The sequence below is a fragment of the Artemia franciscana genome, chromosome 18 (assembly GCF_032884065.1).
Source record: "Artemia franciscana chromosome 18, ASM3288406v1, whole genome shotgun sequence".
In the NCBI taxonomy this organism is placed as follows: Eukaryota; Metazoa; Arthropoda; class Branchiopoda; order Anostraca; family Artemiidae; genus Artemia; species Artemia franciscana.
In genome coordinates this window covers 27589994-27607752 of record NC_088880.1, presented here as the reverse complement: position 1 = coordinate 27607752, position 17759 = coordinate 27589994, and the positions used below count along the sequence as shown (strand labels likewise).

Genomic DNA, 17759 nt, shown 5'->3' with positions numbered 1-17759 from the left:
TATATATATATATCTATATTCACAGGTGGGACATAGGGACACAACTACAATGGCGCGTAACTATTATGGCGCGTAACGACTTACGCGCGCGGGGGGGCTTGGGGGGGGGGGCGCGAAGCGCCCCCACCAACTAGGTGTTGGGGTGGCGCGAAGCGCCACCCCAACAGCTAGTATATATATATATATATATATATATATATATAATATATATATATATATATATTATATTATATTATTATATTAAGATTATATTATTTAAGAAAATATTATTCACTAAGCTGCTGAATTTCGGTGTATTTTGAAACAATAAGTAAAGAGGAACTCAATGTCTACCGAAGCATAATTCTGAAAATGAAAATTTTAATACTAATATGTATACAATAGGAGTTATTTTTTTATGAAGTTATTCCAAATACGCAAATTTTATCAAGCTTGAAGTTACCTATACAATGCTATTAGAATTATTTATTTTGAACAGCGCTAGATAAAGAGGCTAAACAAAAAAGATTCAATCTTAATGACTATGTGCATCACTGAAATTAGTCATTTTTACCTGACATAATCATCATTGACTATGAAGCGTTCTTGAAAAGATGGAGAGTACTCTTCAGCCATGTGACCCGGGAAAGAAACTTGGCTGATTTCTAAGTCATACCTGGTTTGTTCACAAGAGGTCTGGCAGTCACAAGACTTGATATTATTCTGATGACCAACTGAAAATACTCACTTTTTGATCAATTTAATTCAATGTCTATTATAAATTAAAAAAAAACGAAATATTAACACTAAAGTAAATTAGACAATAAATACACGAGAAATAATGAGGAAAATCTTCGGATTCAGATATTTGGGGGCCAGGCCTAATAACCCCCGCAGATGTTCCTGGATGTCTTTAGCCAAACAGACTGAAAACTCATGCCAGTTACATATCTGAATTCTAATAATAGAGTTAGTTACATTCTAATAATAGTTCTAAAAGGATTGCTCCTCTAAGCCCATGGATGGCATCCGGACTTCTCAAAAGCTGGAGAAGGGAAAATAATCTCTGGAGGCTTATAAATACGCTACATTTTCTGAGAGCGCTATCTGTCTTTATCAATTCAAGATCAACCGAAATATATATATAATTCCTTGTTCAGGAAAGCCAAATCTCTCTATTATCCAAATAATTGTTCTGCCTGTGGCAATGATATTCGTGAAACATGGAAGGTAATAAATTTTGTGCTTAAGCCCGGTTCTCAATCTAGCTCTTTACCTAGCTCTTTACTCTTTACCAACTGAGTCTGGTCATTGGTGATGAAGCTGTAGAGGGTGAGCTTAATGTCCAAGAGGTATTCACTACATTCTTCACTAGTATTGGTAAGAATATTGCTTCTACATTTACTTTGTGTCGGCCTAAGCCAAAATTTAGATCAATCTTACCTCCGACCGTCTTGTGGTAAGTCTATGTTTCTAGAGGCAGTAACAGTAAGTGAAATGCCTAAAACTGTTATTGACTTTAAAAACTTGTCTTCATCTGGGCCATATTCTATTTCTACTAAGGTAGATAAATCTATACTTCCTTCGATGGTTTTGCCTGTAACAAAACTTGTTAATCTTTTATTTAAATGTGGTGTTTTCCGGATGCTCTCAAGCGTGCTCGGATCATTGTTCTCCATAAAGGTGGATCAAGAAATGATCCAGTAAATTATCAACCAATTTCAATTTTATCAGTATTTATTAAATTCTTCGAAAAGGATATACTTTCTCGTCTCCTTACTTTTCTAAAATCTAAAAAATTTCTTCATGATTTTCAATTTGTTTTCCGAATAAAGCACTCCACTGAACATGCCTGTATGGCCGTTTTGAATTTTACACATTCTGCATTAGATTCAGTAGTAATTCCAACTTTTACATTCCTGGATATAAGTAAGTCATTCTACTCCTTAATCCAGGAGATCTTCTATCGAAGATGTCAAATTTTGGCATTAGGGGTAATATACTTTCTTGGTTTCAGTTTTATTTGAATGATAGGTCAATTTCCGTTGATCCTCTTTTCCGTTCACCCTCACAAATGAATTTTGGCGTCCCTCAGGGATCAATTTTAGGGCCTGCAGTATTTTTAATTTATGTAAATGACCTTTTTAATGTAGTAAAAAGCAGAAACTTATTACTTGTTGTATACTTGTTGTCATCAAAAGCTTTCCCTTGCCCATAGTGCCAACAATAGTTCGCCATCTTCTCTTGTCCTTGTTTGTTTTGCTGATGGCAGCACACTTGGCACTTTAGGATATTGCAAATCAGAGCTTCAATTAAATTTGGAAAATCTGTTTGAGAGAGTATTTGTATGGCTCAATGCTTATCATCTTACCCTAATTTTTTTAAGTCCAGTTTTTTTTATATTTTCGTATGTTTTCTCAGATTTATCGCAAGTTATCTAAAATTCAACAGCCAAATGGGATAATTCATAGATCCTGGGTCAATTTCGGAAATCCTTTTCCACTGTTTGATCCAATCTTACGTTTCTTACTGTCCAATAGTATGGATGTCAACCTTTCCTTCACTGTTGAGACCACTTTCTAAGTTTACAATACAGCTAGAAACCTCATTAAGGAAAATTATCGTTCAAGAGTCATCCTATTACTTGATCTCGAGTCACTGTATATTCTTTCATGTGCATGTTTTACTTTTTCTCAGCATCATGATGGCATCTCCCATCCTCTAAGTGTTCCACCATCTTTTACATCTGATCAGAAAAATTATATTCTTCACAATACCAAAAATCATATTCAAGTTCCTTTACTCCTTGTTTAAGATCAGATTTTAATCCTTCAATTGCGAGTCATATCGTATAGAATGAGGTACGCGAATCAGCTGGAAGATGCCATTCATTCGGTTTGTTAAAAAAAAAGTAGTTAAAAATTCTTTTGCTTCTTAGAAGTTATTTGATATTTTTATTTATTTTTATTTTATATATATATATATATATATATATATATATATATATATATATATATATATATATATATATATATATATATATATATATATATATACTAGCTGTTGGGGTGGCACTTCGCGCCTCCCCAAGCCCCCCCCCCCCACGCGCGTAAGTCGTTACGCGCCATATCAGTTACGCACCATTGTAGTTGTGTCCCTGTGTTCCACCTGTGAATATATATATATATATATATATGTATATATATATATATATATATATATATATATATATATATATATATATATATATATATATATATATATATATGTTTAACTACGTAAAACTTGTGAATATACAACATTCTTGGCTGTCCCATTGTCTATGCATATAAATAGATTGTCAGGTTTACCGACTCTTGAACATGCAACATATAATTGTCTATGGGAAAAACAATCTGTATTCAGATCTATACCTCATTATTCTAATGATTGCCCTTGAGCTTTGTTGATGGTGATTGCTAATCGAACATTCCATGTGTCCCCGTCGTCATTTATATATCTCCCTGTGCCCCCCGGCGTCCCCGTTGTAGTTGTGTCCCTGTGTCCCGGTCGTCATTTATATTCCCTGTGTCCCGGTCGTCATTTGTGTCCCTGTGTCCCAGTCTGTAGTTTCTCTTTGAATGTCGCGGTCGTCATTTATATTCCCTGTGTCCCGGTCATCATTTTTGTCTTGGTCGTCATTTGTGTTCCGATGTCCCGGTCTGTAATGTCCCCGTCGTCATTTATATATCTCCCTGTGCCCCCCGGCGTCCCCGTTGTAGTTGTGTCCCTGTGTCCCGGTCGTCATTTATATTCCCTGTGTCCTGCTCGTCATTTGTGTCCTGGTGTCCCAGTCTGTAATTTCTCTTTGAGTGTCCCGGTTGTCATTTATATTCCCTGTGTCCCGGTCGTCATTTGTGTCCCGGTGCTTTGTTGATGGTGATTTATTCCCTATGTCCCGGTGTCCCGGTCGTCATTTGTGTCCCGATGTCCCGGTCTGTAATTTCGTCAGTTGACAAACATGACGTCAGTCGACACACAAACATGACGTCAGTAGACAGACACACAGACAAACAACTTATTTATATATATATATATATATATATATATATATATATATATATATATATATATATATATATATATATATATATATATCTATATATATAAAAATAAGTTGTCTGTCTGTCTGTGGATCTGTGGATCTGTGGATCAGGTGACGTCATGTTTCGGCTGACGTCATGAAATTAGTTGCCGTCATTTTTGCTTTGAAGGTGACGTCATTCAAGTTATATAAGACATATGTTCGCGTAGAAATCTATTAATGTTTAAGTTTACAATGACTGATGAAGATGCTCAAAGAGTCTATGGGCACACGTAAAAACATTAAAATTAACTACAAATATGCGTGTCCGATTGCAAAACGATGACTCTGGTCAAACATTTTCAGATCAATTGCTGGCAATGGGAAACGGAAAGCTCCCAGTAGACTCAATTTCAGGACGTATACAACTACCTGCTGATTTCTGTAATTTAGTGACGTCCAAAAATGAATTGATTGAAAAAGTATTTCCGAATATTCTAAAAAATTATAAAAATAATAAATGGCTAAGTGAAAGAGCGATTCTCGCACCCAAAAATATAGACGTCCACGAAATCAACAATATTGTTTTGACCAAGATTGAAGACCAGGCAGTCCTTTACAAGTCAGTCGACACAGTTTTGGAACCAAATGAAGCGGTTAATTATCCATCTGAATTTTTAAATTCCATAGATCTTTCAGGGTTTCCACCACACGTGCTACAACTAAAAATAGGCGTACCAATAATACTTTTAAGAAATATAAACCCACCAAAGCTTTGCAATGACACTCGACTTGCCGTAAAAAAAAAACAATGGAAAACCTAATAGAGGCCACAATTCTGACAGGGCCTTTTGAGGGTGAGGCTGTTCTTATTCCTCGCATTCCCATGATTCCAACGGATCTGCCTTTTCAATTTAAAAGATTGCAATTCCCAATTCGATTAGCATTTGCAATCACCATTAACAAAGCTCAAGGTCAATCATTAAAAAAATGTGGTATTGATCTTAATACTGATTGTTTTTCCCATGGACAATTGTACGTTGCATGTTCGAGGGTCGGTAAACCTGACAATCTATTTATATGCAGCGAGAATTGGACAGCGAAGAATGTTGTATATTCGCAAGTTTTACGCAGTTAATTTGTATTTCAGAACCAAATGAAGCGGTTAATTATCCATCTGAATTTTTAAATTCCATAGATCCTTCAGGGTTTCCACCACACGTGCTACAACTAAAAATAGGCGTACCAATAATACTTTTAAGAAATATCAACCCACCAAAGCTTTGCAATGGCACGCGACTTGCCGTAAAAAAAAACAATGGAAAACCTAATAGAGGCCACAATCTTGACAGGGCCTTATGAGGGTGAGGCTGTTCTTATTCCTCGCATTTCCATGATTCCAACGGATCTGCTTTTTCAATTTAAAAGATTGCAACACAGACAATGGGACAGCGAAGACTGTTGTATATTCACAAGTTTTACGCAGTTAATTTGTATTGTATCTATCTATCTATCTATCTATATAAAAACGAGTTGTGTGTATGCATGTTTGTTTGTTTGTAAAAAGAGCGTTTGCATATGACGTCATTATTAGTACATACGGCTTTGTATATGGACAGACAATGGGAAAGCCAAGAATGTTGTATATTCGCAATTTTTACGTAGTTTGAAACACATATATAAATCTATCTATATTCACAGGTGGGACACAGGGACACAACTACAATGGCGCGTAAGTAATATGGCGCGTAACGACTTACGCGCGCGGGGGGGCTTGGGGGGGGCGCGAAGCGCCCCACCAACTAGGTGTTGGGGTGGCGCGAAGCGCCACCCCAACAGCTAGTATATATATATATATATAGATAGCGCATGAAATGTTCTTTTTTACTTTTTTTTAACGTATAAATTTTTCAACCTCTTTTTCATATCTTTTCAAATTTTTCCAACTTCGAGCGTAAGAATTGCCCTGTTATGAAAGAAACATATTTTACATGACCATTATATAAACAATATGTGGCATTTATGCAGGTAAGATAAGTCTTAAGCATGGACTCTTAAGATCTTGGAAAACCCCTACCTTAGAGGCTTTTAAGATCTTTGAAACCTTTTGATCAAGGGCAGATAAATGAAGCTTCAAGGAATGAAATCAGAGCCTAAAAATTCAATTGAAAGTTGTTTTGAAGTTACTAACTCTAATCCAGCTATAGCCTATTCTAAGGCTTAGGAAACTTCATAAAGACAATTATACAGCTGTTATAATTTTGGGGGACTGTAAATCTCTCCGTAATTTTGTTTCGAGTCAGATTTTCATTTTACTATAGGTTTTGAACAATATAGATTAAAATTAAGGACATAATAATACATAATACTTAAATGTATTATCCATTAAATGGACTGGCTCCTTCACTGTTTAAAATTTGCCCAGTTTTGTTTCATTTTGCATGCAAAGTTAGTTATTCTTTTTATTTGAGATTTTTGTAGATAAATTCAAAACACACTTAGTCCTAAAAACACTTATCACTGCTACCCCCCCCCCCCATCACTGCTCTTATGGTGTCTGCTCCCCAGGGAAATTTTCGGCGAGTGCCGTTACCTAGATCAATCCCCTGAACCAACTCTTGCATTTATGCATGTTAAACCTTCTTGTTTATCTTCCAATTGTTGAACAACCATTTGCCATTATCTAAAATTAGTTGGACTACCAAGGCTCAATCATGATAAACAAAGGCTCAATCATGATAAACAAAGGCTCAATCATGATAAACAAAGGCTCAATCATGATAAACAAAGGCTCATTAAACTGTTGATAGTATTATACTTCCATTGTACTGTCCAGCATGGCATTACACCCAAAGTAATGAATCCTTATAACATTCAGGTATTTAGAGATAAGATTTAAATATCAGAGCCTTATACTTCTTACACTTTAAAATAATTACACCTAAAGGATATGCAAGGACACCTGTAGATCTAATCCTTCAGAAATAGATAACCCTGCATAAGTGTCTCCTCACTGGAATACCCTTAATCCCTTAAACACGTACTTTCAGTCTTTATTGATCAAAAAAGACTTTGCAAAGATCTCAGTTTAGATTTAGATCTTTATTTATTTAAACAAGACTATCTATTTATCAAAAAAATATTTTACATAATACATGAATATTTTACTATCCTTGTGATAATTCAAGGGTCAAACTTAATGTAGGATTGAAAGACCATGCAACTCTGGTGCATCCACGATTCTCTTTTTGGTGGAGCAAAGTCTTTCAACTGAAACAATTCTCATTATGTAACCATCATATTTTTAAAAGAAGTGTTTCATATTAAGAGTATTGACAAAACTTCTGCCAGTTACCGAACCTTTGTGGTTAAATTAACGTCACGTACTGGGCTTATATAACTATATATTTTTTAGTGCAATTTAGTATTGGTACTTCCAAAACCTAGCATTCAGAATGAAGCAGGTTATTACTTTAAATCACAAGGAGGTGGCCCGATTTGGAGTACCAGAAGACCTGATTTTAGTTTAAGCCTCCTGAGCTTCGTAAGGGCTTGGATTCAATTGCAAGTGAGCTGCCTGCCATCTCTGGCAAGCAGCTTTATTATGTTGGTCAAATATGGGAAAGGGCGATGAGGTACTTTTCCTTCTATAGGATTGGTAAAGAAGGTAAAGTTCTATTTCTCTTCAAGTACCAACTAAAGGTTTCATCATAGTCGCAGAAGCAGCAGCGAAATAGCAAAGAGCAAAATACTGCCCATAGTAGTTGAATAAAAAAAACTTGTGGGAATATTTAAACATGCAAACAAACAGAAATTAACAAGAACAAAACTTTAGTTTGAAAATTTCAGAAAAGAGCCTTGTTTAATTAGCATCTTTTGAAAGAAGAAGTGATGGATAAGCTATTGAAAATTATTAAGTCAACGACAAATGCAGTAAGTTTTTTCTAGTTGAAATTACATTGTGTTTTGTTTAAAGGGGTGGCAAAAACTTGAGAGACCTCTTGAGTTCCCCCGTGGTTAAAAGGTTATTCCTTTTTTTTACTTTTTCCTTGTGTTTTTTATCGTTTCCTTATCTATTTTTTTTATATTGTCTTGGTGGTTTTTAAATAAATTTATCAATCTGTACAACGTAGCAGGCTTTCCCCATATTTCCGTCTATTTATTATTATGTCTACATTTTCTCATAACATTATATTTATATTTTGTTGCTCATATATATTTTTTATTAAGACCTTAAATAGGTTTAAGACTCTTTTCTTTTAAATAAAAAGCTGCGCTCAAATCTTAAGAGAATCTAAAACTCTTAATATTCATTTCTTAAGGAAGAAGTTATACTTACATTCAGCCTGGATTAGACATTGATACTGCGTAATGTTGCACACAGGCCAAGGTCCAATGACTGAAAAAGAAAGTAATATAATCATATAAATTATAATATATTTAATCTAGTACAAACAATATTAAATGTAATATATAATACAATATAATATAAAAATATGATAAGCTTTGTATGCACTAAAACACCAAGGACACCAAAATAAAATAAAAAAGCTCTACCACTTGGATCCCTGTTATGTCTATTAATATCTAAAAATCATGATTTTCTAGTCATTTTTTTTGGTTGCTTCCAAATCACAAAAATTTTATATATAATATATAATCTGTATATATGTTATTCATATGTAATTTTACATATAGTTTTTATATATTTCTATAGTATATATATATATATATATATATATATATATATATATATATATATATATATATATATATATATATATATATATATATATATATTATAATTTCCCATTCAAACTTGGATTATCCATTTTTCATAATTATTTAAAAACATATTACAAGTTTCCGTTTAGCCAATATAAATAATCAGATTTGCTTTTCATTGTCCTTGGTAATTTGAGCAAACATGGGGCTAAATACTCACTTGCTTTTAAGAGAGTTTTCAAACATCAAAATGGCTAATCATAATCTCTGTGGCTTGTACTTTTTTAAAAAGCTGATGATGAAACTAATGAAGAATAGCATGGAATTCTCAAGCTACAAAGACTGGACCTTTACAATATACAGATTTTTAATAGCTAATAATCTGGTGATACCTATAACAGTGATTAGTATAGTGATTAATTATATATTTTTAGGGATTGTATTTATAGTGATATTTAGAGTGATAGTTATAGTGATTAACGTTTTACGTAAATTTTACCTTACCTTATACTGATGTTGGAAAGCTCTCTATGATATATTACAAATTAATTGTAAACGTTTTGCAATTGATTAAGTCATCAAACAAAAGCTATACCTTCTCAAGCGACTTGATGCCATATGTTTTCAGTTATTTTTTTGCTGATATTTATCCAACATGATATTTTTTTTTATTTGGCGACCACAACTAATAAATACTGGACAACCGTACGTGGATGTTTCAAGACATGAATGACTATGTAGATTTAAATTTAAACAGCTCAAATTATCATATTCCATTTTTCACTATCCTTGGAACTTCAGGAAACCACTCTTTATAACTATTAAGAAATTAAGAGCTCATCTTTTACCATTGACAAGACATTGATGAAATACATTGAATAATGGACAATCATGTCGTAACAACTCAGAATTCTTTATGCTGTATGAGGAAGTTTTTCAGCAGATAGAAAGAACTGAAAAATTGTTTCCTTTTCACTATTATTAACAGCCAGCTATTTTAAAAAGGAGTTGTTTTTCCTAAATGTACTTGGATTTCCCAACATTATATTTGTATTTTGTCTTACATATATATTTTTTGTTAAGATCTTAAATAGATTTAAGACCCTTTTTAAACAAATTAAAAGAAAGAAAAGAACATTAATAGTCTTAATATTCTTTTTTAAGGAAGAAGTTATACTTAGATTCAGCCTAGATTAGACATTGATACTGTGTAATGTTGAACACAGGCCAAGGTCCGATGACTAAAATAGAAAGTACTGTACGTGGATGTTATTTTAAAAGAGAGTTGTCATTCCTTCATTGGAGGTGTGTTCCTGTATATCACCAATTTTTTTCTTTTTTAAGTTGATTTTAGTGTGACTGCGGCGCATCCACATACTGACATTTTGTGAGATCTCACCATTTTTTTTGAAAAATCTCACGAACAAAACTCGTATGCTACAGTGGGGGAGTGGACTCCTGTTCACACAAAATCGCATAGAGGGCGTTGACTAACGAAGAGTAGAATCTCTATGACATTGAGTTGTGGTCTTATTTCTGGGCCAAGGAAAATTCTTGTATTTTTCTTATGCAAATAGTTTAGAAAAGAAGCACTTTCCAAGTTGTTTATATGACATCTTCCCTAAACTTAAGATATGCAGCGGGCGCATTTCATATTTTTCTTGCTTCGTAGCTTTATAATCTGAATGTCTTTGAATTTTCCAATTCTAAGACACCCAAGTTTCCATACGTAGATAAAGTGTGTGGCTATATTTTTCCTACAAATTTTCATTGCGTTACTAGTTCCAATTTTTCTAGATCTTTGAAAAGCTTTAAAGATTTTGAAGATTTGCGTTTAGAATTTTTCGAGATCTTTTAGAATATTATAATTTTTCTAGATCTTTGAATAACTTTTATTCAAAGATTTTGAAGATTTGTGTTTAGAATTTTCCAGATTGTTGATTTTATATTTGTGGAGTTCATGCAAGCCTAGAAACACTATAAACGACCAGCTTATCTAGCTAAATCAAAGATGTAAGACAAAAAACATTATTAGCTTATGCAATGATTCTCTAGCGGCTTTTAACCTGTTCTAGAATCAGAATTCCTTTTTTAGTTTTTATAATTTCGTGAATTCATAATCATATGTTGTAATATGTAGTAGGCCTATGCAGTATTCTAAAAGAGGGCCTTGTCTTCAATGGGTTATAAAAATAAATAAAAACTTTTCCGAACCACTTCAGGCTTGAAACCATAGCTTATGGTAACCATTGGCGAAGAACCCTAATTATTCCAATTGACTTGACCTTGGAATTCGTGACATTGTAAGTCATACGACCCAAAAACAATTTTCATAAATATTGACATTTGTATTCAATTGACAATGAATTGGTGACATTTTTCCGAAAATGTCACCAATTTCCACAAATGCGACTTTATAATAAACTCACTGAACTAGTCAAAGCAAATATGATAAGAAATATGGCATTTAAATCGTTAATTTCTAAGAAAAATAGGGTAAAATAAAAGGCTTTTACTGTTAAAATTTGAAAAAAATAATAAAAAAATGGAAAAGAGGAAGCTTTCCGAAATGAAAAATTGATAAATGAGTGTATGTAGTATTCTTAAAGAGGGCCATATGTTCAATGGGTCGTAAAAATACATAAAAACTTTTCTGAACAACTTCAGGCTTAAAATCATAGCTTAAGGTGATTATTGGAGAAGAACCCCAATTATTCCAATTGACCTGACCTTGAAATCTGTAACATGGTAAGCCATACGACCCAAAAACAATTTTCATAAGAAATCGGCATTTATATTGACATTTATATTCAATTGACATTGAATTGGTGACATTTTTCATAAGAAATGTCACCAGTTCTCTACAAATATGACTTTGTAATAAACTCTCTGAACTATTCAAAGCAAATATGATAAGAAATATGACATTTAAATCGTTAATTTATAAGAAAAGTGAGGTGAAATAAAATGTTTCCCTTTAAAAAATAACTGGCTGTTATTAATAGTAAAAAGAAAACAATTTTTCAGTTCTTTTACTCTGCTGAAAAACTTTGTCATGCAGCATAAAGAAGTCTAAATCGCCACACCCAGACTGTCCATTATTTAATGTCTTTCATCTATGTCTTTTGAATGGTGAAGGATTAGCTCGTACTTTCTTATTAGTTGGAAGTGTGGTTTCTTAAAGTTTAAAGGATAGTGAATGTAAAGTGTGATAATTTGTGATAAAGTGTGTAAAGTGTGATAAAGTGTGATAAACTTGCACAACTGTTAATATTTTGATACATTCACCTGCAGTTGTTCTATGTTTGTTAGCAGCAGTTTCCGAATAATAACAAGAGCTAAGAGCTCATATGGCACTTGTGACGAGGCATGAAGAGTTAAGAGCCAAGAGATTATAAGGTATGAGCCCTAGCAAAATTCTATGAATCAATAGATTGATTTAAAAGGAAAATAAGAGGTTTAATGCGGGTCAGGATTTAAAATAAGAGCTCCGAGTCACGATGTCCTTCTAAATATAAAAATTCATTAAGATCCGATCACCCACTCGTATGTTATAAATACCTAATTTTTTCTAATTTTTCCTCTCCCTTTAGTCCCCCAGATGGCCGAATCTGGGAAAACGACTTTATCAAATCAATTTGTGCAGCTCCCTGACACGCCGACCAATTTTCATCGTCCTAGCACGTCCAGAAGCACCAAACTCGCCAAATCACTGAACCCCTCCCCCCAATTCCCCCAAAGAGAGTGAATCCAGAAGGGTTCCGTCAATCACGTATCAAGGACATTTACATATTCTATCAACCAAGCTTCATCCCGATTCCTCCACTCAAAGTGTTTTCCAAGATTTCCCCCTCTAACTCCCCCCAGTGTCAAAAGATCTGGTCGGGATTTGAAATAAGAGCTCTGAGACATGAATACCTTCTAAATATCAAATTTCATTAAGATCCGATCACCTATTCGTAAGATAAAAATACCCCAATTTTCACATTTTCCAAGAATTCCGGTTTCCCCTCCAATCCCCCCAATGTCACAGGATCTGGTTGGAATTTAAAATTAGAGCTTTAAAGTACAAGATCCTTCTAAATATCAAATTTCACTAGGATCTGGTCATCCTTTCATAAGTTGCAAATGCCTCAATTTTCAAAATTACCCCCCCCCCCCTCCCAACTCCACCAAAGAGAGCAGATCCGGTCAGGTTATGTCAGTCACGTATCTTAGACAGGTTTTTATTCTTCCCATCCAGTTTCATCCTGATCTCACCGCTTTAAGTATTTTCAAAGATTTCCGGTACCCCCCCAACTGCCCCCCCCCCAATTACGCTGGATCCGGTTGAGATTTAAAATGAAAGGTCTGAGTTACGAGGTCCTTCTAAATATAAAGTTTCATTAAGGTCCGATCACTCCTTCGTAAGTTGAAAATACGTCATTTTTTCAAATTTTTCAGAATTAAACCCCCCCCCCAACAGAGCGGATCCGTTCCAATTATGTAAATCACGTATCTAAGACTTCTGCTTATTTTTCTCACCAAGTTTCATCCCGATCTCTCCATTCTACGCGTTTTCCATCATTTTAGGTTCCCCTACCCCAAACTCCCCCCCCAATTTTACCAGATCCGGTCGCGACTTAAAACAAGAGCTTTGAGACACGATGTCCTTCTAAATATCAAATTTCATTGAGATCCGATCACCCGTTCGAAAGTTAAAAATACCTCATTTTTTTTAGTTTTTCAGAATTACCTCCCCCCAACTACCCCAAAGCGAGCGGATCCGTTCCAGTTATTTCAATCATGTATCTAAGACTTCTGCATATTTTTCCCACCAAGTTTCATCCCGATCCCTCCACTCTAAGTGTTTTCCAAGTTTTATGTTTCCCCCTCCCACCCCCACCCCCCCCCCCCCCAATGTCACCAGATCTGGTCAGGATTTAAAATAAGAGCTCTGAAACACGATATCCTTCTAAATATCAAATTTCGTTGAGACAAGTTTTTATTCTTCCCTTCCAGTTTCATCCTGATCTCACCACTTTAAGCATTTTCTAAGATTTCTGGTTCCCCCCCAACTGCCTCCCCCAAATTACGCTGGATCCGGTTGAGATTTAAAATAAGAGATCTCAGTTACGAGGTCCTACTAAATATGAAGTTCCATGAAGATCCGATCACTCCTTCGTAAGTTAAAAAACGTCATTTTTTCCTAATTTTTCAGAATTAACCCCCCCCCCATAGAGCGGATCCATTCCAATTATATAAATCACGTACGTTGAGATTTAAAATAAGAGATCTCAGTTACGAGGTCCTTCTAAATATGAAGTTTCATGAAGATCCGATCACTCCTTCGTAAGTTAAAAAACGTCATTTTTTCCTAATTTTTCAGAATTAACCCCCCCCCCCCCCCCATAGAGCGGATCCATTCCGATTATATAAATCCCGTATCTAAGACTTCTGCTTATTTTCCCCACCAAGTTTCATCCCGATCCCTCCCCTCTAAGCGTTCTCCATGATTTTAGGTTCCCCCCAAACTCCCCCAATGTCACCAGACCCGGTTGGGACTTAAAATAAGAGCTTTGAAACACGATATCCTTCTAAATATCAAATTTCATTGAGATCGGATCTCCCGTTCGTAAGTTAAAATACCTGATTTTTTAGTTTTTCACAATTAACCCCCCCCCCCCCCCCCAACTACCATTCATCCGGATCTCACCGCCTTGACGATTTTCTAAGATTTCCAGTTCCCCCACAACTGCTCCCCCCCCCAATTACGCTGGATCCAGTTGAGATTTAAAATAAGAGATCTGAGTTACGAGGTCCTTCTAAATATGATTTCATGAAGATCCGATCACTTCTTCGTAAGTTAAAAATACCTCATTTTTTTATTTTTCAGAATTACCCCCCCCCCCCAAATACCCCAAAGAGAGCGGATCCGTTTCGATTATGCCAATCATGTATCTAGGACTTTGACTTATTTTTCCCACCAAGTTTCATCCCGATCCCTCCACTCTAAGTGTTTTCCAAGTTTTAGGTTTCCCCCTCCCATCTCCTCCCCCCCCTGTCACCAGATCTGGTCAGTATTTAAAATAAGAGCTCTGAAACACGATATCCTTCTAAATATCAAATTTCATTGAGATCTGATTACCCGTTCTTAAGTTAAAAATACCTCATTATTTTATTTTTCAGAATTACCCCCCCCCCAACTACCCCAAAGAGAGCCGATCCGTTTCGATTATGCCAATCATGTATCTAGGACTTTGACTTATTTTTCCCACCAAGTTTCATCCCGATCCCTCCACTCTAAGTGTTTTCCAAGATTTTAGGTATCCCCCTCCCAACTCCCCCCAATATCACCAGATCCGGTCGGGATTTAAAATAACAGCTCTGAGACACGATATTCTTCCAAAGATCAAATTTCATTAACATCTGATCAGCCGTTCGTAAGTTAAAAATACTTCAATTTTTCTATTTTTTCCGAATTAACGGGCCCAACACTCCCCCCCCCCCCAGATGGTCAAATCGGGAAAACGGGAAAAAAATTAATCTGGTCCGGTCCCTGATACGCCTGCCAAATTTCATCGTCCTAGCTTGCCTGGAAGTGCCTAAAGTAGCAAAACCGGGACCGACAGACCGACAGAATTTGTGATTGCTATATGTCACTTGGTTAATACCAAGTGCCATAATAAAACAAAATAAGTTAAATTCAGATAAATATAAAAAAAACAGCTGAGAATATATGCCCTCAAACTGCTTGAGAAGTTGTAGCTTTCCTTTGAAGATTTAAACAACACGAAAAATGTGTTAATTTATTTGCAGTTGATAATAGAAATTTTTCTGAGATCAAAATAGTTTACGTTAAAAATAACATAAAATGTTAAAAATAAACATCAGTATAATATACCGATCTTCTACTCTGCAATCAACCAGGCAGTCAGCAGCAAAGTAGTTGACAAAGTACTTGAGGTTCTATTATTAGCAACAGTACTTCAACTCACCAAACCCGATCCAAGGCCTGCATCCACAAGCATCTACCATTCTTGATATTCTGCAATCAATTAGGCAGTCAGCAGTAGTGTAGTTGACAAAGTACTTGAGGTTCTATTGTTAGCAACAGTACTTCAACTCACCAAACCCGATCCAAGGCCTGCTTCCACACGCATCTACCATTCTTGATATTCTGCAATCAATTAGGCAGTCAGCAGTAGTGTAGTTGACAAAGTACTTGAGGTTCTATTGTTAGCAACAGTACTTCAACTCACCAAACCCGATCCAAGGCCTGCTTCCACACGCATCTACCATTCTTGATATTCTGTAATCAATTAGGCAGTCAGCAGTGATGTAGTTGACAAAGTACTTGAGGTTCTATTGTTAGCAACAGTACATCAACTCACCAAACCAGATCCAAGGCCTGCATCCACAAGCATCAACCATTCTTGATATTCTGTAATCAATTAGGCAGTCAGCAGTGGTGTAGTTGACAAAGTACTTGAGGTTCTATTGTTAGCAACAGTACATCAACTCACCAAACCAGATCCAAGGCCTGCATCCACAAGCATCAACCATTCTTGATATTCTGCAATCAATTAGGCAGTCAGCAGTAGTGTAGTTGACATAGTGCTTGAGATTTTATTATAAGCAACAGTAGTTAAACTCACCAAACCAGATCCAAGGCCTGCATCCGCAAGCATCTACCATTCTTGATATTCTGCAATCAATCAGGCAATCAGCAGTAGTGTAGTTCACAAAATACTTGAGTTTCTTTTCCGTCCTGAAATAGCAATTTCTTGCTGCCAGTTTGATGTTACGATGCACCATATCTCCATTTTTTATGACGGTCAGTTTTAAACCAACAAAAGTCTCTGTACCCGGCTCAACAGCAAATCCTGAATAGCCAGGCTCAGGAAATTCTCTGGGGTCATGGACAAGCATCTGAAAAAGAAAAAGCATGCGACAACGAATATTTCTTCTTATTTCATCCTTCTCCTTACATGCAATTAATTAAAAAAAAATATACGAAAAAGAAGTTTTTCAAAGAAAAGTAAAGGCCATATCAAACAGTTCGTGGTTACCAAAATGTAGTAAGGAGCGACCCGGCTCAATACTAATCGAAACTCTAAAAAATGGAATTTTGATACCAATAGTTACACATAATTTTACCCATCAAAAGTTACGAGCCTGAGAAAATTTGCCTTATTTTAGAAAATAGGGGAAAACATCCCATACAAGTCATAGAATCTTAACGAAAATCACACCAGCAGATTCAGCATATTAGAGAACCACACTGTAGAAGTTTCAAGCTCATATCTACAAAAATGTTGAATTTGTATTTTTTCCAGAAGACAGACCACGGATGCGTGTTTTTTTTTCAGGGGTGATCGTAAAGACCCAGTGGTCCTAAATGTCGCGAGAGGGCTCATTCTAACGAAAATTAAAAGTTCTAGTACCCTTTTTAAGTGACCAAAAAATTGTAGGGCACCTAGGACCCCTCTCACGCTCATTTTTATCCCAAAGTCACTGGATCAAAACTTTCAGATAGAAATTTTGTTCAACATTAGTCGGAAAATCTAATCATTATGTCTTCCAGGACGACTTAATCCTCCACAGTCCCCGGGGAAGGGGCTGCAAGTTACAAACTTACTGATCATTGTTTACATTAAGTAATGGTTATTGGGACGTGTGCAGACGTTTTCAGGGGACTTTCTCACGTTGAAGGGAGGTTGGGGGAGGGGGTTACGTGGTAGGATCTTTCCACGGAGAAATTTATCTTGAGGGAAGAAAATTTCCATGAAGGGGCCGCAAGATTTTCTAGCATTATTTAAGAAAAACATTGAGAAAATAAATAAATAAAAAAGTTTTTTCAGGTGGAAGTAAGGAGCAGCACAGAACCTAAAACGAACAGAAATTACTACATATATAAAGGGGCTCGTTTACTCCACAATACCCCACTCTTTACGCTAAAGTATTTTTAGTAATTTCAACTATTTATTCTATGGCCTTTGTGATTCAAGGG

General features: G+C 35.4%; 1 protein-coding gene across 1 annotated transcript in view; it reads right to left on the bottom strand.

Annotated features, from left to right (window-relative positions):
• Nucleotides 1-17759, bottom strand: part of LOC136038831 (pickpocket protein 28-like) — a 57197-nt gene that overhangs the window by 9625 nt on the left and 29813 nt on the right. Inside the window, exons 6-8 of the mRNA XM_065722242.1 lie at nt 16405-16678; nt 8382-8441; nt 554-713 (exon numbers count right to left, since the gene is read on the bottom strand). Coding sequence (XP_065578314.1) covers nt 554-713; nt 8382-8441; nt 16405-16678 — 494 coding nt within the window. The remainder of the gene's footprint in view (nt 1-553; nt 714-8381; nt 8442-16404; nt 16679-17759) is intronic.